The sequence below is a fragment of the Electrona antarctica genome, assembly GCF_951216825.1.
Source record: "Electrona antarctica genome assembly, chromosome: 20".
Taxonomy (NCBI): Eukaryota; Metazoa; Chordata; class Actinopteri; order Myctophiformes; family Myctophidae; genus Electrona; species Electrona antarctica.
Window position 1 is genome coordinate 21,732,561 of NC_136801.1, and position 23,351 is coordinate 21,755,911.

General features: G+C 42.8%; 1 protein-coding gene across 1 annotated transcript in view; it reads right to left on the reverse strand.

Annotated features, from left to right (window-relative positions):
- Positions 1-6,080: 6,080 nt before the first annotated feature.
- Positions 6,081-23,351, reverse strand: part of LOC306912669 (matrix metalloproteinase-16-like) — a 90,543-nt gene continuing 73,272 nt past the window's right edge. The window contains exons 6-10 of the mRNA XM_079489059.1: positions 22,949-23,166; positions 17,862-18,000; positions 12,447-12,597; positions 11,080-11,195; positions 6,081-6,512 (exon numbers count right to left, since the gene is read on the reverse strand). Coding sequence (XP_079345185.1) covers positions 6,127-6,512; positions 11,080-11,195; positions 12,447-12,597; positions 17,862-18,000; positions 22,949-23,166 — 1,010 coding nt within the window. The 3' untranslated portion in view covers positions 6,081-6,126. The remainder of the gene's footprint in view (positions 6,513-11,079; positions 11,196-12,446; positions 12,598-17,861; positions 18,001-22,948; positions 23,167-23,351) is intronic.

The window sequence follows — 23,351 nt, forward strand, 5'->3', positions numbered from 1 at the left end:
TGGCAGCAAATTAAGATTTCCGTCACCTAAATCTACAGGTGATTTAGTCGACTAAAATGTGTTTTGGCGGGCCTTGATGGCTGATTTTATACTTGCTGGAAATAGCCGATCTACAAAATAGCCGCAAATAGCTCACAACGCGTCGCGACGCAGTACAATAATGTTTCAAGTTTACACAGGTTGTGTCATGAAACCATATGACTCCCATTGGAAATGCATTGAGGCAGCCATAACACACAGAAGACACAGGACACAAGCGTGTCTTAGGTGTGAGTGAGGCCTTAGGCTGAGCTCACACCTTTCATGCAATTCTCTGTGCTCGTTGGGTGTTGTGTCATGGCCGCCCAGCGGCCCAATGCATTTCCAATGGAGGTCACATGGTTTGACCCAACATTGTGTTGTGTGAGGGGGAGGGGCGCAGTCGTGCGCCCCTCCCCCTCACACAACACAATGTGTCTTGTCATGTGTCTTGTCCGTGTTTAATGGCTGCCCCAATGCATTTCCAATGGAAGTCAAACAAAAATGTTTTGTCAAACCATGTGACTTCCATTGGAAATGACACACATAAAGAACAAATGTTCTGTGCTCTGCCTGTTTTTCATGGGTGCCTCAATGCTTTTCCAATGGAAGTCATGTGGTTTGCCCCCCTCCCCCATCATGGACAGCACAGAGCATGTTCGTCTGATATGTGTGTACAGGGCCTTAGCAGACATTTTTGACCTAATTTCCCCTTTCATTGTCAATGTGTGAGACGTGTGAGGAAACCTGTATGAAAAAACAACACCACATCTACATGACACATATGCTGAGCACTGCACATGCACATACACACACACCCACACATTAAGACTTTGAAGACCGTCTCCATTTACCAACCAATTTATTCATTGTCAGGACATGTCTCTGTTGACCTAAAGTCTTCAAACACACAAACAATTAAGTCATCGTGAGGTGTCCACTTTTGTTTTGACCAGAAACCAAAAATATGAGAAAAAAAAATAATTATTGACCATGAAAACAGACACATTCAAATACTGCTTTGCCACGGAAGCAAAGACACCACTTGGCTTGCTCGCAATTAATTATTTAATTACAAAAAAAAAAGTAATAATAATAATGGAAATGGAACACTTTGGGCCTATATCCAATTGTCCAAAATCGATTAAAAAATATCTGTGACTAAATGCCAACATATTTGTGTGGCACAGCTTTCTACAGTATTCAAAATGTACCACTTTTTCCTTTAGGTATCAATCAATAAGTATTTTATATTTGATTTCACTGTACCTAGAGAGGGGAGCTATATATTGAAACGTACAAAAATAAATGCAAACAGTATATTCAAGAAATTCAAGACAGTCCCTCCTCACATTTTTAATGGGGGGGGGGGGGGGGGGGTGTTGGGGGCAGGGGGCAAAGTCATGTCTGGACAGAACCAGTTCAATGTAAATGCTTACATGCACTTTGACACAGGCACTGATCTTGACTAAAAAGTGTGTCACTTTGTTATGGGTTTACGGGAACATACTGTATGGACATCTGTGATTTCCCTTGAAGTCTTTCAGACCAAAGGCAGTCAGTCGGTTACTGAGATAATGTCCGCACCTGGAAACATGTTGTTAGCATTGTTGCAGCAAATACTAAACGGTCACATAAAGGAATCAGCCAGCTGGTCCAATCACAAATACTTTACATAATTATCCAAGTGTGATGCACACCTTGAACTTCTTTTTTTAGTTTTTTCCCAAAACGAGAGCAACTGGCAGAGGAGCATGTCATTATGAACAAATGCATTACCGCCAGTACCAAGCGCTGTTTGAATGAGCCTGGCTTTTGTTCCTTTGGAAGTAACAATGGAAGATAGTTAGCACACTTCTTACGCAAACATGCTGTTTTTTCCCCAAATAATTCTATCTATTCTGACTTGAATATCGTCGCTGTCAGGTTGAGAACCTTGTAAAGTCCAAAATCCTTACTTTTGTATTATTTTAAAAACCATTTAGAACAGTGAGCACAACCAATCTACCATCTTGTAGATCGGCTATTTTGACTACTTTTGTGCGACACTCTTTTATGTTGATGCAGTCGTAGTCCATTAATTTATGTGGAGAAAAAGAAGAAGGGGAAGAAAAGAAGATATGGAGACATGAGGTTTCTGCCCGACAGAAACGATATATTTGTTATTACATTCCCTGCAATACACTCACAATACGCTATACTCTGCTCTGATTGGCTCAGCCAACTAGGGCAGTGGTTTTCAACCAGTGGTCCGGGGACCACCAGTGGTCCCTGAGGGGGTTCCATGTGGTCCCCAGCTAAATGATGGAGAGTTGTTAACCGAATGGACTTTAAGTCTTGAGAGCGTAAAAGGAAGCCATTTTATTTTATGAAATTAATTTTCTGCTCTCAAGGGTTAAAATATTGTTAAGCATCTGCGTCAGTTAATTTACAAGAAGTCTACACAATTAGAGAAGAATCGTTATTTTGATCATCATTTGCCTGTTATCTCTCCTATGGTACCAACATTAATACATCATGGAATTGTGGACAAAATCTTATCCAATGACAGCAACACATTTGTTGTTTTGGGTCTGAGAGAGGCTAAATCTCGTCAAATGGTGGTCCGTGGCTCAAATGCCGAATAAATAATGGGCCTTGATATGAAAAGGGTTGAAAACCACCCAAACCTACTACCAAAATTCCACTGGCTTATGCTGTCTATGGGGACGCACTTTTTAGGATCGTAATGTCTCAGATTCTTCTTTTTGGACCAAAACAAGCTACATTTCTCTAAACTATATGAGCTTTGGTTAAAAAAAATATGTTTTGGGTGAATTAAATAACATTCGTGGGACAAAATGTACATAGCGTTTTTTCACGTAGGCCTACTGACTCAGTTTCCGGGTAAAGCTCTTTCAAACTAAGATGGTCTAACGTTGAAGTGAACGGGTGGCAGTCAGTGAGTACTTTTTCAGCCACTAGATGGCAATGTTTTTACCCCTTTGGAGTTTTACTGTGTAATCACAAGAAGCTTGGACCCCATCAGTTTAAACTATACAAACAAACAAACAAAAAATGCAGTACAAATAAGATAAACAAAACAGCTAAATCAAGCACAAGAGTATGATTGTAATTAAGGCGAGATAAATATTGCAAAAATATTTTGGCCCCAGTTGTATTTTTGTTTGTTTTTTTCATACAGACTCGTACAGTCAGGAAGTGCCCCTGCTCTCGCTGCAAAAATAATCCGGATAGAAAGCTTGAGTTAAAAAAAAAGAAGAAAAAAAGTGTAGAAGGCTAATGGAAAAGAAGGGGGGAAAAACAATGAAAACGCTGATCCTCTTTGGAGAGAAGGTCATCTTATTTGGTTTGGGTTGTCTTTCCTGTGCATTAAAGGGTAATGGAATGGACCTCCTTTTCTCCCCCCAAACAATAAATTAGAAAATTAGAGAGCAATACAAACGTATGTTTAGAGACGAACGGGGAGAGGTTGTTGACTTGCATGTATCCATAATCGTTTCTCTTTTGACTGTTAGGTACAGGACTGAGTTGTTGTTAGATATGAGGACGGGGTTGTTAGATAGCATATTGGCAGTGGTTCTCAAACCAGTTTCATGTCAAGGACCCCCAAATTAATATGTATTTGGCCACTATTGTAGATAGATCACAAGCTCACTCTGACCCCTTTTCCACCGGTTGGTTCCCAATGGGAACCGGTTCAGTTCTTTTTGGTTCTTAGTCCATGAGCCAGATACCTATATTAAATTGTTTATAGGATCAATATAAGTAAATTAATACATGATAACCCTTCCACAGTAGTAGCTTTTTAATATTTTCTATTTTTTGCATATTTTCCTATATAATGCCTCATTTGCATATTTAAACATTTAAAATTTGTAATACAATAAATCATTGTCTTCATGTAAGTAATCAACATGGGGAAGTTTCATGGTGATAACAATTTAATATAGGTATGGTTTTGCTCATAATTAACGTTGCAATTTTGGAGCTCTGGCTCATGGACTACGAACCAAAAATAACCGAACCGGTTCCCATTGGGAACCAACCGGTGGAAAAGGGATAAATGTGTCACCTCATGACGCATTGTGAACTTGAAGATTGACTATTAAATAGCCAATGTACAGTATGCATGGTTAAAGTGGTTAAACTGCCCCCCAACACACACACACACATCCCCACACCAGGGACCACCTCGAGGACCCTGGGGGGTCCCCGGATGGACCCTATACTTTGAGAACCACTGATCCATGGGACAACCTGGAACAGATGATTTGGGTTCAAGGTCTAAATCATACAAAAGAAAGAATCAAGTTGGTTTATAGTGTTTTCTTCTTATGTCCGTCGTTTGACAACCTGATATGATGGATGGTGACGTTTCGCATCACAGTAAGCCTTCCTCCTCCTGAATGTAATTCTCCCATCTAGCCACCGGGTGGTGGTGGCGGCACACAAACAGATGGGTTTTAGGGTCATTTGTCCCCCCCCCCCCCCCCCCCCCCCCCCTCTCTCCTCCAGTAGTGTAAAAAGGCCGGGGGGTGGGGGTTGGACCGGTGGAGGGGTCGTGGAGCCAACTTAAAAAGTACGGCTATTGTCTTATTGAGAAGACACTAATAAAAGCACCTCCACCTGCCAACCGGTTGTTTGTTTGTGTGTGTGTGTGTGTGTGTGTGTGTGTGTGTGTGTGTGTGTGTGTGTGTGTGTGTGTGTGTGTGTGCGTCCCCTTGTGAGGGATCCCGTGTCACTGCAGAGGAGGGACAGGGAGCGACTTATCAGTTGCTCTCTTTTCGCCGGAGTGTACCATGCCTCCATGTCGTGTCCAGTCGCAGGAGAGGAGCTAAAGTCGGCGGGGCCGGCGCCTCCTTCTCGACTTAAAAAAAAAAGAAGAGGGAGAGTTCATCCAAAAAAGTATTTTTTTCCCCCTACTTACCTCATGAAGTATTGAAATCAATCAATCAAATCAGTGTAGCGCGCATGGATTACATTAGACAATATTGACACTCGGTGAAAAAATGAGTTACAAAAATCGTGGGATAAAATTTCAAGGGGGGGGGGGGGGGGGGGGGGGGTTGCATTTACTGTTTATTAATTTTTTTATTCCTTTTTTGTCGCATTTCTGATCCAATATTTAATTTGTTGAAATAAATACTGTATATTTCCAAATCGTAGCCCTGTAATAGGCACAAATAGGGGACCAAAACGATTTAGCGTATTAAACGGCCGGGCTACTATTTGGAAATATACGGTAGGAGGCCAAGGCAAAAACGATATACTTAAATGGTTTATCAACTCCAAAACAACTCTCGGTATGTAATCACTGGGAGGCATACCACTGTGGTAGTGCGTGGTAAGGCTTCATGAGGTGAGTAATGGGCTACATGCACACAGAATAACTCTTCCTACTTCCAGGCCGCTTCCATACTTCCTTCACAGGTGTTACCAATGATACTAATTAAGGCTCTGTTCCATTTAGTGTGCAGCGGTTCTTTTTAATTTCAAGGACACCCATTACCCATGACCCATGAGCGTACAAATGGAACCAAATGGACCCGTAACAGAGTTACACGCCGGTACGTACAGGGCCAACTCAAGACCACTTTGAGACCCACTGGTGTAGCAGAGTGTTTCCAGTGAGCCAACACGCACAATAGCAGCACCCTGCACTCAGTTTGACCAGAATGGAACAGACAGAGCCTTCATTAGTATCATTGACGGTAACACCTGTGAAGGAAGTAGGGAAGTGGCCCGAGTTCTTTCTAAAATGGCGTGTGTGCATATAGTAGGGGGAAAAAAATCTGGTGGTGAACTATCACTTTAACATACTGTATGATGTCTATTCTCATCATCATCATTCTCTCCACCGCTCCACCGGCATCGAGCCCACAGCGCACCGCGTCGTCAGTCGTCTCTCCTCCTCACACCCGCTTCCTGCATGGAGGTGAGTGCTAGAATCGCCTTCGGGTTTGAGTACACGACACGGCAACTCGCATGTCGAACGCATTTACTGAAACGTGAAGGCGATTCAGCAACAGCAGCATGGAGCGCTTTGTAGTACAGTTTGTGTCGCTCCACCCCCGCCCCGCCTCGCCTCGTCCTCCTCCCCTCTCCTCACACCCACTCCTGCATGGAGCGCTTGCAGTACAGTATGTGTCGCGGCGTCCCCTTGCGTTTGAACTGCACCACGGTGAACAGCAGCACCAGGAGGCAGAGGGCCAGCACGCTGGGGATGGCGATGGCCATGGCACGCACCGTGTCCTCCCCGTCCGCGTCCAGCGTCATCAGCTCGTCCGTGTCGTCGCCGCCGCCGCCGCCGCCGTCCTCGGGGATGCCCCCGCCCCCACCCCGCCGATCGGGGTCGACGCCGCCGGGCGTCATCGCCGTCAGGTCGCAGCCCATGAAGTCTTTGAGGACGGACCTGGGGTAGCCCGGCTCCACGCGAAGACGCTGGTTGTTGAACTTCCAGTACTCCTTGCCCTTGTAGAAGTAGGTGAAACCTGGAAGGGCAACACAGGGGCGAGGGGGGATGAATACAAATGAACGTGAGTGTTGTCTGAAGACCCAAAATCCTATATCTACCACAGACCCCCAAGGGGGGAAATCTCCTTTAGGCGAGCGGTTAAGACGTTTGGATTTATAGTGTCCTTTTCCCACGCGGCGGGAGAGATCAGTGGAATAAGTACTTCTGTCACAGCCATTTGAAAGACGCAAATAAACATAATTTCCTGCACAATATTTAAGAAAGCGACAGTTTATTTTGGTCTCTTCGTTTTCCAAAGAAAGAAAGAGAGAGAGAGAGAGAGAGAGAGAGAGAGAGAGAGAGAGAGAGAGAGAGAGAGATCGGGTGACATCAACCATTCACCTGCGCTTCTAGCCATGACATCATGCGTGAACTTGAGGAGACTGGGCTTCCCAGCGAACCGGACACTGCATGAACCCGTCCTTGCCAGGAACACTGGATGAGTTCTGGCTCTCCACGGTCGGCCGGGGGAATACCCAGGATCTTTACACACGGCTGCCACGGCGTGACTAACTCTTTTTGGATCTACGGTGTGCATACGTACGGTACAGTACAGTACGTGTGAAACGTATTTGTGTTCACGGGCATTTAGCATTTAGGAGGAGGAGGACGAGTAGTACCGTTCTGTTCGGCAGCATCAGGGCATATGGATCCAGCTGTTGTGTTTCAAGCAAGCAGGCCCCAAAGTAGCATAAATTAAAGGCCAGTGGTGGAAAAAGTATTGTTTTACTTAAGTAAAAGTGTCAATACTGCAATGTAGAAATACTCCATTACAAGTAAATGGCTGGAATTCAAAACGTACTTGAGTAAAAGTACAAAAGTATTGGTATCAAAATGTACTTAAAGTACCAAAAGTAGAAAATACTCTACAAGCTTAATGAATGTTTTGTAATAAGAATCCAAATCTACAAAGTAACTAAAGTTTTCAAATATAATTGTAGTGGAGAAAAAGTACAATATTTGCCCCTGAGATGTAGTGGAGTATTGGAAATTGCAATTACTCAAGTAAAGTACAAATACCTCAAAATTGCACTTAAGTACAGTACTTAGTATACTAAGTAAATGTAGTTACTAGTTACTTTCCACCACTGGTAAGGGCTCATTTTTAAGGCCTATTTCATTGCAGGAATGCACCACAACGGAAACTGTGTTTCCGGCATCTTGTTGAGCTACACCACGATCGGGTGGCAAAGTATACAATTCAGGCTTAAACGGTTTTCCTACACAGCATGTTAAAAATTGCAGAAGGCTAATCTTATGCACCGCAATGTAAGCAACGCAGCTGAAGCTAATACAAGTGTTAGATTTAAGTGTACTGCTGTGTACACATCTACATGTAAGCCGCACGCACGCACGCACACACGCACGCACGCACGCACGCACGCACGCACGCACGCACGCACGCACACACGCACACACGCACACACACACACACACACACACACACTCAGCCAAAAACCCAGCCATCATGGGACCCTGACCCACCCTTCACGGCAAGAGATCGAAGCCCTCTTGTCAGCAGCGTGAGCCACGTGTCTGGCTAGGAAAAGTGGCTTGTGAGCCACGGGCACAGATGGCACAGCTAGATGAGCGCTCTGTGCCACCTGCACACGCAGCCAAGTCGACGTGAGTGTCTGTTCAACTCTGACGGTGTAAAACAAATGGAGCCTTCCTGCGTGGCTCGGCTTGTTTTCTCCCAACACGGAGGTCATCGACCACCTGGCATCATGCATCCAATGGACTGAGCTCTTTTTTCCTATATCCTCTATATTCATGGCTAGAGTCATGGCGGAGCGGAGGCGAGGTTAAATAATAGTTTGGATTTTTCATTACAGTTTAGCTTTAGTTCGTTTTGACATTTTTCTTTTCTATTTCAGTTAGTTTTAATTTGTTTTTAGAGCGGGTGTGCTAGTTTTTATTCGTTTTTTTTTCTTCTGCGACAACGCTTAGTTTTAGTTTTGTATTCAGTTATTGTGGTTAATGACATAAAACTAGATGTATGCATTTATAGATAGATAGATGTGTGAAGTGAGGGGCGCCCACTGTATTTATCGACCACATGACATCTTACATCGTCATTTAGTGCCCTAAACAAGTGCTCTAAACAAACAGTAAAAATCTGATTGGCTTGGCTGCCATAATGACATAATCTTCAAAAGCCACGTATTGGAGGGGCTATATAGCAGCCCTCAAAATGAATGACCAGAGGGAGGGGGTATCAAAAGCAGAGGCACGGATTCTCACGCCCAGCCAATCAAAACCTGCTGTGTAGCTCTGAGAGTGTATAAATGGAACCAAGTGGACCTTTTGCACTCTCACGAGTTAAATGAATACTGGATTTGACTGTGCAGCCTGCAGTTGTCATGGCCCCCGTCTGCTTCCAATCCAGCCAGACAAGAATGGAGGGATTGTCGGGCATTCGGCTTGAGAAATACTTGTGCATTCTCAGTGAAAGAGATCCCTGGCATATCTTGGCACACGCTACACAAATATTATACACAACTGCGATTGTGCCTGTGTTGCTGCGAGTTGAATATTTATCTTCGGTTTGCGGAAAGTTTATATTTCCATACATTTAACCTCCATCTAAATTACATCCTATATTCCCAGCTGCTGAAACAGTCCATTGTCCCCTCGGTTTGGATACGCTCCGTATCATCTTAATTAAGCAATCTGGAGTTTTAGGGCAAGTTGTCCTCTTTTTCCCAACTTGGCACATTTCTAATTTCGGCAGTAAGCCAATGCCATTTGTCCATTCCGAGTGGGAGTACAGATCAATAGTCTTATCGGTGTCACGTATACGCAGGTCTGGGACCAGAGACCAAATAGCAGGGGTGAATTTCAATCGATGCTACATGTGCAGAGGACTGTGTGCCAGAGACCAGTGGAATCAACAGTGGCTGTATTTTATATACATTTGCAGATTCTTGCAGTCCTATTTTCTACTTTCGTACAACAGTGCGAACATGAATATATTTGATGTATTGCCATGTGCTGTCCTTGCTTACTGTTAATCGCTCTGGATTAAGAGCGTCTGCTAAATGCCTAAATTGTAAAAACGTTTACAAGCCCACAAGCTTGGAGATCTGCCCATGCATACACAAAATAAGGATGCGATTATACGCCCTGTTGGAATTCGCTAAACATTTATGCTATTGTATTTAAAAATAAACACATATTTTCCCTCAAAGCGATTGTATTCATTTAAAACCTTTTCTTTTCTATCTTTAAAAAAAATACATCCCTTAGTTCATTAGCCCTGCGCTTAAAACTGCCGAGTTTGATTGGTCAGGGACAGTGGTGGAAAGTAACTAACTACATTTACTTAAGTACTGTACTTAACCCATTTAGACCTGAGGACGATTCTACAAATGCCTTCTAAATCCTGACAGTTTTCTGAAAAACCCATGTTTCTATGTCAGTCGTTCTCAAACATTGTCAAGGACTCCCAAAATTATTTGCAATTAGCCGCCGACCCCCATCTGAAAATATGTTGTTCCAGGGACCCCCCAGAAGCAAAGATTTGAGTTAAAAACGTTCGCTCTGAAACAATATATATTCAAAGATTTGCGCCACATTTTTACGATTTTTCAAATGCCGCGCTATGAGCTTGTAGATCTGCTATGTTTCAATATCTAAAGTATAACATAATGCTTAAAACACCAAAAGGGGTTCCCACCCAAAATGGGTTAAGTATAATTTTGAGGTATTTGTTCTTTACTTGAGTATTTCCAATTTCCAATACTTTTACTTCTACTCCACTACATCTCAGAGGCAAATATTGAACTGTTTACGCCACTACATTTATTTGAAAACTTTAGTTACTAGTTACTTTGATTATTGTTACAAAACATACATTAAACACTTCAGCCCCATATACATTTCGGCCATTTGAAAATAGCCGATCTACAAGCTCACAATGCGTCGCATCTGCTTTTTCCAAAAGATTTTTATACATTTGAAAAAATGAAACGGAGCATTCTGCGCAGTGAGTACTTTCTACTTCATGTACTTCAAGTACATTTTGAATGTTTGATGCAAATACTTTTGTGCTTTTACTCAAGTACATTTTTAATTCCAGACTTTTACTTGTAACAAACTATATTGCAGTTCTGATACTTTTTACTTAACCCATTTTGGGGCGGGAACCCCTTTTGGTGTTTTAAAGCATTGTTATAATTTAGCTATTGAAAAATAGCAGATCTACAAGCTCAGCACTTTACTACTTATTTCAATGGAAATAAGCGAATTAGCACAAAAACCCAACCCCCATTGAGGGCTTATGGTAGGGGAAATAGCCAATAATGCACTTTTGCACAAAATAACACCTGGACCTCTTTGGATGTAACAACTACAGATAAAGGTAAGAAAGCCTTCTAGCATGGAATTCTCCTTTAAGTAAAAACAATTGAGTACTTTTTCCACCAGTGGTTCAGGGAGAATTAGGCCCTACCGTTGGCTTTACAGGGAGAATTAGGCCCTACCGTTGGCTTTACAGGAGAATCAGGCCCTACCGTTGGCTTTACAGGAGAATCAGGCCCTACCGTTGGCTTTGTCCACAAAGGCGCCCTGCGGCGATTCAGGCACTCCCTTCCACACGGATATGGGCTTAGGATAGCCCGGGTCCATGGTCCGCACGTCCTCGTTGTAGCGCCAGTACCTACGCAGGGAGAAAACGCAACGCCACAAACAGTTGGACCAACGTCAGATAAAACACTGTCACAACAAGACAGTAATATATGAATATGTCTGGGTCTCCACCTACTCACTCAGGGTTGACATGTCACACCTGCAGTGACAGGAGGGGCACCAAAATGTGGTGTTTTGATTGGCTAATGGGGGCACTCCCTTATTATAAAAGTACAAACTTTTGTGTATGTTCACATGACCTGATGAAGATCAAATAGATCGAAACGTTGTCAGAATTCTCAATAAAGAACGTCTTTCTTGTACCTGTGGTGTGCGGGCTCCATCCAATATCTACAACAAGACAGTTTCACAACATACTTGATTGATTGATTGATTGCTTGATTGATTGATTGATTGATTGGAAATGTTATTAACAGATTGCAGAATGGGTACAGTCCAAGAAAGGTACAGGTCGATACAAAAACTGCTAAGAGGATGAAACCAGAAAAAGCACTAAGACTTGTTTACATCAGGGTCCTCCATACTTATTGAATAACTTCAATAGAAGACTATTCTAATTCAAATACATGGATTAAAGCAAAAACAATAAAAAAAAATCTCATGACAAAAAAGGATTTGGAATTCCAAGTCCCATAATGTGCGATTTGTGAAGCAGGTGAAATGAGCCCATCCCCCACACAGCACTAGTTTCCTAAACAATTAGCGCAAGGTTATCATTCTAAACCTGATGTTCTCTTCTGTTCTACAAACAACCAACCAGTTGGAGAAAACTGGCCCGGGGCGGCCTAGCGGCCCGGGCACCTAGGCTGGCAGCGTGTCGCAGGTTCAACCCTGACGACTTTTGCTGTGTCAAGTATTGTACAGTGACAACTAAAGTCTCTGTAATGTTTATGTTGTACTATTACTAAAAAAAAGATCTGAAATAAAGGGATTTAATATCATTAAAGCTGGGCTGTTGCCAGAGTCCAGTGCATTCTGCCAACTTCTGGTCCAGGACCTTGTTGTCACTCTTCGCAATGCTCTTCGCCAATAGAAGTCTATGTAGAAGAGCTGCCATTGGACTGGCAACATGAAGTGAACGGAGTTGTCGTAACTCTGTCTTACTCTATGGCTCTGTGTTACACTATAGAGCCTACATCTTCAACCTCAAACTTCAACACAAGGACATACCATAACCTTTTGGTCTGTCCCGCCTACCCGCCTGTCCCACTTCAACACGAGGACATTCCATAACCTTTTGGTCCGTCCCTTCTCTACCCACCTGTCTCCCTTGAAGAAGTAGGTCTTGGCCACGTCCTCCCACCAGACGGCCGTCTCGATGCTCTGGGCGGGCATGCCGTTGCCAAATGTGGAGATGTCCTGGGGGTAACCCGGCTGAAGGACCGTGTCCTTGAACACCCAGAACTGCTTTCCTGGACACAGAGAGGGAGACAAATGTGTTGTCAGACACAGAGAGGGAGATGAATGTGTTGTCAGTTTGACAATCAGTTCCTTTGGGCAAAGAGTGATACTATGGAGTGTAAATGAAGCTGAAAAGAAGCTGAAAGGTAAAGTAAGTGATATGCTTTAGCGGTTTACGCTCAATTTTCTGATAAATGGTAAATGGTGCATTTATATAGCACCTTTATACAAGGCGCTTTACAGAGATTGTGCATTACATTCACCCATTCACACACACATTCATACACTGATGGCAGTGGAAACTATGCAAGGCTCCAACTAGCACATTGGGAGCAATTAGGGGTTCAGTGTCTTGCTCAAGGACACTTCGACAGTAACTCTGGGGGAGCCCGGGTTCGAACTGGCAACCTTACGGTTACCATGCAGGCACTCTACCCCTGAGCCACAGCCGCCTCACTTGGGAACCTAATGATATACGTTGTCATAGCACCCGTCAGCCGGTGTCCCACATGGAGATCTGTGTATGTGCCTGTGTGCCTGTGTGTGAAGACTACAAACTGAAAAGTGTATTTGGCAATCAATTCGGCCCACTGGCAGAGCCTGATTGGTTGAGCCTCAATTAGCTGAGGCAGAGGCTGGAAATTGCACAGGTGAAAGGAGTTGGCCTCATTAGGCCCACTGGCAGAGCCTGGCCCAGGTGAAAGGAGTTGGCCTCATTAGGCCCACTGGCAGAGCCTAGCCCAGGTGAAAGGAGTTGGCCTCATTAGGCCCACTGGCAGAGCCTGAGCAGAGCCTTTTGTGGTGGTTCTGGAGAAGCGTGGGTCCGACCGACTCGATACCGGGCACTGCACTCCATGTGGGGGTGTGGAACGCGTGCGTCGAATTTGAAGTCGGTGGGTCAAACGGTTCTCGAGTTACGTGCATTAAACCGTACACACACACACGCACACAGAGACGTGGCACATTTATAGTAGGATGGAAGAGAAAACACTCACTCCCACTTTAAAAAGTTAAGACCCCCCCTCTCTGTATCTATCTCTCCCTCTCTCTCTCTCTCTCTCTCTCTCTCTCTGTATCTGTATCTCTCTCTCTCTCTCTGTGTATCTGTATGTCTCTCTCTCTCTCTCTCTCTCTCTCTCTCTCATTCCTGGTGAGTTATAAGTCGGTTAAAGGTTACATTGCCCCCCCCCCCCCCCCCCACCACCCCAGGAAGTAGTTTTTCTTCCACTGGGTGGGGAGGGGGTGGAGGTCTGGGCCAGGTCAGGAGGAAGTGTTTATAGAGCCAAAAACAGGGGGGGGGGGATAGGGGGGGGACCCACGATACAGCAGAGAGAGAGAGAGATATGCATGGGGGGTGGCTTTGTATATTTGTATCTTTTGTAGCAGCAGCTACAAACATCGCTGGCTTCCATTGAGTGTTGATTTCGTCAACTAAAACTAAAACCAAAAATATTCGTTGACTACCTTTTTTCACTGACGAAAACTAAATGGAAACTACATGAAAACTAAGCTATGATGACTAAAACGAAGACTAAATATACTGACAATTTCATCAACAAATACAAACTAGACTCAAATGTTAGGAAGGGACAAGTAGACAATTCCTAACATTGTACACTTGGTTGCATGCTGAAAATAGCAGATCTACAAGCTCACAATGCGTCCCGCTGCGACGCGTTGTGAGCTTGTAGATCGGCTATTTTCAGCAAGTGTCAAAACGGTCATTACGACGGCATCAAGGCCCGCCAAAATACATTTTAGTCGGCTAAATCAACTGTATATTTAGTCGACTAAAATCTTATGATATTTAGTCGACTAAAACTAGACTAACGCTAAAACATTCCAGGTGACTAAAATATGACTGAAGCAAAATGAAAACTATTGAAGATGACTTTTGACTATTGAATTGATGACTAAAACTAAAATCAAAATTCGCTGCCAAAACAACACTGCTTCCATTGAAAATGAACTGTATAGACTGTATCTTTGTATCTGCCCATGTGAGCGCAGCGAGAGAGAGAGAGAGAGAGAGAGAGAGAGCACATTGGAATGTAAGAAATGGATGGATGGAATAACTCTCAGATTTCCTCTCAGACTGGTCATGCTGACCCGTACTTTATTATTATTATTATTGTAATTATTTTAATAAGTGTGTTTATTTTTAGATCATTTTAGTATATCTAACAGAGATATCTATTGAATGAAACAATGTTCCTCTAGTCTATATAATCTATATCCTTCAGTGGTGGTAAAAGTACTCAAATGTTTTACTTAAGTAAAACTATCAATACTGCAATGTACTGTATAATACAATGAGTAAAAGTCCGGAATTCAAAATGTACTTCAGTGAAAGTACAAAAGTATTGGCACCAAAATGTACTTTAAGTACCAAAAGTAGAAAGTATACTCACTATGCAGAATGTCCCCAAAATGTTTTCAAAATGTATAGAGGGCTGAAGTAGTTAATGTATGTTTTGTAATAATAATAATCAAAATCTACAAAGTAACTAGTAAATAAAGTTGTCAAATATTGTAGTGGAGTAAAAGTATTAAAAAAATGCCTCTGAGATGTAGTAGAGTAGACGTAAAAAAAATAATACTAAAGTAAAGTACAAATACCTCAAAACTACTTGAAAGTACAGTACTTGAATACATTATAGTCAGTTACTTTCCACCACTGCCATCCTTTTAAGGTCCACTCTACAAAAAAAAACCCGAGTGAAGGAGGACTCCAGCGGAGAGAGGCTTAACAACAATAAACAAAGTTATGTAACAATGCTTTCTATATGTAGCTACAGTGTATGTATTTTATGTATTTAGTTCCCGTCTTTCCTTCCCGTCTTTCAGGTACAGTATGCTTCTAATTACAATCCGTCCTTTGGGGAATATTCATTTTACAAAGACAATGTTAGACACCCCTTTATCCCCCCCCCCCCCCCCCCCCCCCAAACCAACCAACCATTATAGGTTATTTTTATTTTTTTAAGTTACATAACATCCTACTGTACTGTACTGTACTGTACTGTACTGTACTGTACTGTACTGTACTGTACTGTACTGTACTGTACTGTACTGTACTGTACTGTACTTTCCTTGCCTCCGTTTGTCCCAAGGTCCTTTATCGGTGTTCAATCTGTTATCTAATGCGAGACTCAGTGGAGGAGCAGCACCCATTTCACACATGTTCTACACAGTAGCATGGTTTCCAGACTGATTCGCTGCATTCCGTGAATTTGTTTCGTCACTTCGCTACTCAGTCTGGAAAGTCTCCTATATCCGAGTCCCAATGTTCTTTGCCAATAGAAGTCTATGTAGAAGAGTCGCCATTGGACTGGCCCCATGAAGTGAACGGAGAAATCGACTCAAGGCTTCGGATTGGTCTGTGGTGCGAGAGTTGGGACAAAAACACCAGTTTGACGTGTAAATGCGCAGCTCTGTTGCCCTGCAACGTCCCCTCATCATTCACAAAGCTCACCCCACACAGCCGGCAGTTGTTTCTTTTTTGTACTACTGAATCTAACAGTGGACTACTGAATCAAACTAGTGTGTACTTTTTACCGTATAGGTTTTACTCTGCCGCTAATTATTTCAACAGTGCATTGTTGAATACGCTCCCTGATGATTTAGTTTACCCTAACCCTACTCTGATTTGTTGGAACTTGGAACAACATCATATAATTTTTTATGTTCCCTTCCCCGGGGAACATGTAAAGCGTCTTAGTGCTATGAAAAGCACTGGCACACATGTAAAGCGTCTTTGAGTACTATGAAAAGCACTATATAAGTCCCAGATATTATTATTATCCAATCAGCAACAACGTGGCTAGTTGCGGCCCTAGCCATCATGTAGTCGGAGGGAACTAAGAGGGGGGGGGGAATAAAACAAAGGAAAAAACTAAAAACTAAACAAAATAAGAAAGACAACAGGAAAAGAAAAATGTGATCACTCACTAATAATATATTCAGTAAATGATATGGTTATAGCGTTACTTCATCATAATACATGCATTCTTCATAAGATATGATTAACCCATTTAGACCTGAGGACGATTCTACAAATGCCTTTCAAATCATGACAGTTTTCTGAAAAACCTACTGTATGTTTCTGTCAGCCGTTCTCAAACATTTTCATGTCAAGGACCCCCAAAAACGATATGTAATTGGCTGCAATATGGTGTTCCAGGGACCCCCCAGAAGCAAAGATTTGAGTTAAAAACGTTTGCTCTGAAAGAATATACATTCGCACCACATTTTGAGCTATGAGCTTGTAGATCTGCTATTTAAAATGTTAATTTAATTTAATTTAATTTATTTAATTTATTAATTGAGCAACACTATTTTCAAGTTTTCACGCCTCTTACACTTATACATGTACCCTTTAAGTGGTCTGACATGCCCATTACATTTACAGACTCATAAAGGTGTCTTTAGTGTTCCGTTTCTATTCATGTCAAAGCGCGTTGCGGTGACTCACACTAACTACAGTCTAGAGGCACTGTGACCTTCCTGATCCAGACAGCAAAGTGCTTTCACAATGATCCTTTTAACACAGTAGGACAGGACGGAACTGTCAGGTAACAATAGTCAGCCGCTAATGTCAACGGTCAAGTACTTTCCCAGGACTGCATGTCAGAGCCAGGCGGTTGGCTACATAACAGACATTTATTGTATTCAGCCAGCTTCATGACCGCGGGAAGATATTTACAGTAGGAGGTGCTGAATGTTCAGTAGGGGGTGCGCGTGCCTTAGCGCGCGCCGCAAAATGTGCAAAATGCGCATTTTCGCGCATTTTCACGCGGAAAAGTGGCCTTTACTTTCCCTCTCCACACGCATGAGCAAACTGACACAGGCAATTAACCAAGATAAGGCGAAACTGTGATACAGCATATTTATTAGGCCTAGTAACACAAATCTGTTTTGATTAAAATGATTATTATTTTTTGTCCGAGGGGGGGCTGTGCCTGGGGGGAGGGTGTGATCTAGCCCCCCAGCACCCCTACTTCCCTCAGCCATGGCCAGCTTCGTTTAACCATAACATGCTGTAGGGCTTGGAGTTGCCTGTCTGTGTACAGTATGTGTATATTATTGTATAGGCTACTCCTTCTTGCCCTGTAACTGTATCTTAACTGCTGTGCTGTTTTAGGCGATCGGACATCAATAAAGGTCTTGTCTGTCTGTCTGTCTGTCTGTCTGTCTGTCTGTATGTCTGTCTGTCTGTCTGTCTGTCTGTCTGTCTGTCTGTCTGTGGTAGGTAGGTAGGTAGGTAGGTAGGTACCTTTGAAGAAGACAAACTTTCCCTCGCTGTTTTCGTACACGGCGTCGATCTTGGGTGGAAGGCCCCTCCAGAAGACGTTGATTAGCATGGGGTAGCCAGGCATCACCGAATTATCCCTGACTCGCCAAAACCAGTGATCCTAAACAGCACAGCACAAGAGAAGAGAAGAGAAGAGAAGAGAAGAGAAGAGAAGAGAAGAGAAGAGAAGAGAAGAGAAGAGAAGAGAAGAGAAGAGAAGAGAAGAGAAGAGAAGAGAAGAGAAGAGAAGAGAAGAGAAGAGAAGAGAAGAGAAGAGAAGAGAAGAGAAGAGCATGTGTTTACTGCATTGAATTACAGGTCATTTTCATTGCAATCACAGTATCCGTTTCACATTGATTGCCTAGCTAGCACATTACATGCATCGTTATTTGCATTTTAGTGGGATCATAACAAACCGCTTTTCACGACCATATCGATGAATGTCGTTGTTCTGTTTTAATGAGAACATTGGACGTGCATGCTGTTGCAGTAGTCAGACTAGTCTGTTTCTGAGCCGTGGTCCTGGTTGTATAGAGTGTGCTGTTGGAACCTCTGAACATTAACTTCCTCTATCCTGGTGTAACGCACCGGGATTTGAACCCAGACCTCCTGCACGGGAAGGGACACTAATCACTAGCATCTAAACTAATCACACATCTTAATCACTAGCCTACAAAACGTTGAATTCCCCCTTAGCCAGGGGAGATATTAGGCTTTCCTGATGCGTTCACTACCCTAATTCAACGTTCAACGTTCCCAGTTCGATCCCGGACTCCCCCAGAGTTAGTGTCTAAGTGTCCTCGAGCAAGACGCTGAACCCCTAATTGCTCTCGATGTGCAGATTGGTGCCTTGCATGGTATCCTCCGCCATCGGTGTGTATGTATATGAATGTGTGTGTGAATGGGTGAATGTAATGCACAGTCTATGTAAAGCGCCTATCGATATCGAGATATATTGCGATACTTACTCCCGCAATATATTGTATCGGCCTCCCGGCAATAACGCAATATATCGAATATTGTGATATTGATTCGTTAGTAGTAGCCTAGTAGACAAGTTGCAAAGATGCAGTCAGTGTTTTACTGTTTGGAGGAGGCAAGATTCATGTACATATTGGCCAGTTTGTGACAAACTTTGACACATTTTGGAATAATACATAATTCCAAATGTTTGCCTCTTATTGTTCTTTTTTCATTTTCAGTTACAGATATTGTGATATATTGTTGATGAAAACTCTTGCAATATATTGAATATAGCAATATCACAATATTTTGAATATCGTGATGTCATCATTATGGAGGTCCTAATATCGCCACAGATATCGTATCGTGAGGTACCCAAAATAATCATCTCACCCCTAATTTTATGTCATTAGCGCAGGTCATTCGGAACACCTTCTGGAGTTGGACCTGATTGCCAACTCTGATGAACTCGTCGACTTTATACTTCTAGCTATATGAGCTGCACCAGTCGGTTCACACATAGCCTCTGTTATGGTGTGTGCTAGCTATAGCTCCATCTGCTCTCCCAACAAACCTCTCTGACAAACGCTGTAAACTAAACTCCAGCTGTTGGGTTGATATTGTGGCCCTTTTGAAATAGATGTACTTTGTATGGTTGCCCCCGAGAGCCAGCAGCATACCTGGCAAATGTAATTACACGGAAAGTGTTGAAACCTACAACAACGCACTCGGCCTTGTTCCAAGGTTCAACAACACGCTAAGGCTTGGATATTCATCGAGTCTTTCTGATTTCCTCGAGGAAATGCGAGCGCGGGCCAAGTGTGTAGGTGTGTCTTTTTTGATGTTTTGGAAGAAGCACCGATGACAGAGAGGGAAGCCAAGGAGAGACCCATCTGTGGAAACCATTAAGGCCTGGAGTGAGACGCCGCACCCTCTGGCACAGATCCAATCCTCCAGCCTTTGCTCACACAACCAGTGGTGTAAGTACATTTACTCAAGTACAATTTAGAGTTTTTTCTTTTTTTACTTTACTCGAGTATTTCCAATTCCCAATACTTTTACTTCTACTCCACTACATTCCAGATCCAAATATTGAACTTGTAACAGAGACTATAGGATGGAGATGGACATTTTTAAAACTCCCAACATCACAGCATGCCTGATTCCCGATGAATTAATCAATATTACACAAGAGGGTGTTCTATATCGTCATTAATGCACGCCTGCAATGCTGCAGGAACTCGCCCGCGTTCCAAAATGTAGAGCAGAAGTGCAAGTGTAATATTGCAATTATTAATTATATAACAGTTACCCTTAAAACTAAGATATTCGCTAAATCAAAAATCATAATTTGTTTAATGACAGATGTAGCCACTACGACCACAAATATCCCAAGAAACTAGCTAGCCTAGCCACCGAGTCTGCTGCGCTCTGGGAGAACAGAGCAGGTGGTTTCTTTGTTTTGATTAGCCGTTCCAATATCGTGGTTTAAGCACGGCTAGAAAGCTGTTTCAACCAATCAGATTGCTTCCTCGAAAACGACCTGTTGTATAATGTTAAATACAAAACTCATTTATCAAACAGTCTCCCTCTGCCTAAAACAGTAATCTGAGAGACCCGTTGCAATTTCTTCTCACTTAGGCCTGACTCACACCTTTACGTTGTATGAGATGTATAGCTGATGCAAGCTCGCAATGCATTTCCAATGGGAGTCACATGGTTTGACACAACATTTGTGTTGTATGAGGGGGAGGGGGGCAGTCGAAACACAGCCGAAAGCCATACAACACAAATGTTGTGTCAAACCATGTGACTCCCATTGGAAATGCATTGCGAGCTTGCATCAGCTATACATCTCATACAACAAGCATGCATCAATGTTGTATGCTAGATGTAAAGGTGTGAGTCGGGCCTTATCCTTCCACTCTGACTCTAGTTCTAGTTGCTAGCCTGGTTGGTTCCAATCAGTGGTGGGAAAAAGTACTCAAATATAGGCTATATAATAATAATAAATACTACAATGTAATAATAATAATTAATTGCATTTTTATAGCGCTTTTCCAAGTGCTCAAAGCGCTTTACAATGGTTCATTCATTCATACATTGGGAGGTGAAGCGGCGAACAGTCGACGCCAGCGTCCTCACTTCCCACATTCACACACCAATGGTGGCAAGCTTACACCGACCGACTCATTGGAGGCAATGTAGGGTTCAGTGTCTTGCCCAAGGACACTTCGACATGTGGACAGGAGGAGCCGGGATTCGAACCGCCGACCCAGGGATCATTGGACGACCTGCTCTACCTCCTGAGCCACAGCCGCCCTGTAGAAATACTACAAGTAAAAGTCCGGAATAAAAAATGTACTTGAGTAAAAGTACAAAAGTATTGGCGTCAACATGTACTTAAAGTACCAAAAGTAAAAGTTCTCATTGTGCAAAATGTCTCATTTCAAGTTTTCAAATGTATAAACACCTTTTGAAAATAGCAGATCCGAGCTTGTAGATCGGCTATTTTCAAATGGCTGAAATATATATAGGGCTGAAGTGTTTTGAAAATAATTATCAAAATCTACAAAGTAGTGGGGTAAAAGTACAATATTTTTCTCTGAGATGTAGTGGAGTAGAAGTAAAAGTACTGGAAATTTGAAATAATCAAGTAATACCTCAAAATGTTACTTAAGTACAGAAAGTAAAGTTAAATAAATGTACTTGGTTACTTTCCACCACTGGTTTCAATTGTTCAGCCCCCTCACCCACCTCTTCTGTATACAGACTTGGACCGGTAATTGAAAACAGATCAAGCACATTGAAACTGGACCCATTTGAATCCCCTTTGACTGTAAAAGTAAAGTTCCCCCCCTTTACTGTTGTTTCTCTCTCACCCGCCTTCCTGTTCTCATTGTGGTGGGAAAATAAAAGGCCGGTATAGACTATAGAGGAACATTCCAGCCGGTACTGGGTCATTATTACGGGAGTGTCTAGCCCATTTAGACCTGAGGCTGATTAAAAAATAAAAAAAAAGGCTTCTAAATCCTAAGTTTTCTGAAAAACCTATGTTTCTATGTCAGCGGTGCTCAACCTTTTTCATGTCAAGGAGCCCTGGAATTATCTGTATTTGACCCCCATCTGGAAATATGTTTTTCCAGGGACCCCTCCCCCTCCCCCTCCCCCTCTCCCCAGAAGCAAAGATTTGAGTTAAAAACGTTCGCTCTGAAAGAATATGTATTCAAAGATTTGTGCCACATTTTCACGATTTTTCAAAAAAAATAGCAGATCTACAAGCTCATAGCTTGAGCTATGATCTGCTATTTTTCAATAGCTGAAGTATAACATAATGCTTAAAACACCAAAAGGGGTTCCCGTCCTGAATGAGCTAGAATAACGAAAAGCCGAGGCCCGGTGTCAGCGGAACATTTACACCTGAACATGTTCAAGAGGGGAATGTGTGTTGATGGCGTCGAGTGCTCTGGCCGAACAAGCCTATACAATACTATAAAGGAATTGATTATAGTGCACATGTTATTACAGTATTGTGTTATTGAATGTTTTTTGTGTGAAAGCTGCACATTGCACAAATCTGCTGCAGTGTTAAAGACACTTTTTGGGCTGTGTCATTATAGGCAAAAACATCGAATAAATGTCAGATCCACAAGCTCACAACGAGTCCCATCACACCACGCTGCAAGCTTGTAGATTTGCTTTTTTTGGGTTGTTTTTTGATGTGTGACAACTTTTATGGCTTTTAAATACAAGAACAGAGGTTCTCAAACTAATGCCGAAAATAGCAAAGAATAGCCGATCTACAAGGATTGACAATCAGGAGATGCGCAGCAGTGTTGATTTCGTCGACTAAAACTATGGCGAAAAATGTTTGTCGACTACCTTTTTTCACAGAGGAAAACTAAATAGAAACGAAATAAAAACTAAGCTACGACGACTATAAAACTACGACTAAATATACTGACAATTTTGTCAACAAATAAAAACAAGACTAAAATGTTAGGGAGGGTCCAGTAGATCTAAAAGACAAGTCATTTTATGTTTAATCAATCAATCAATCAATCAATCAATCAATCAAACTGGCATACCACAGGGCCCGTGCTTACCTTAAAGACGAACATCTCTCGCCTCAGTATGGCTAAGGTGTTGAAGCCTCCGTCACAGATGTTGGGCTTGGCATTGGGATTCGTCGGTTTGTTGCCCGGCGGCAGCCTCGGGGGTCTGGTCTGCCTGTCTGGCTTGCGAGGGTCCGAGGGGGGGTGGGAGCGGGGCGAGGGCGCCGTCGGCAAGGGCTTGGTGGGCTGGGGCACCTTGTCCGGGGGCCCTAGAAAAATAAGAAGACATATTTAAATCAGTCTGACCAGGAGCAGAGGGGTAAATCATATTCCCACCAGCCAAAAAATAACAGTGGAGGAAAGTAATTAAGTTAAGTTCGGTACTTATATGTACAATGTTGGGGTTTTTCCAATTTCCACTACATCTCAGAGGCAAATATTGTACTTTTACTCC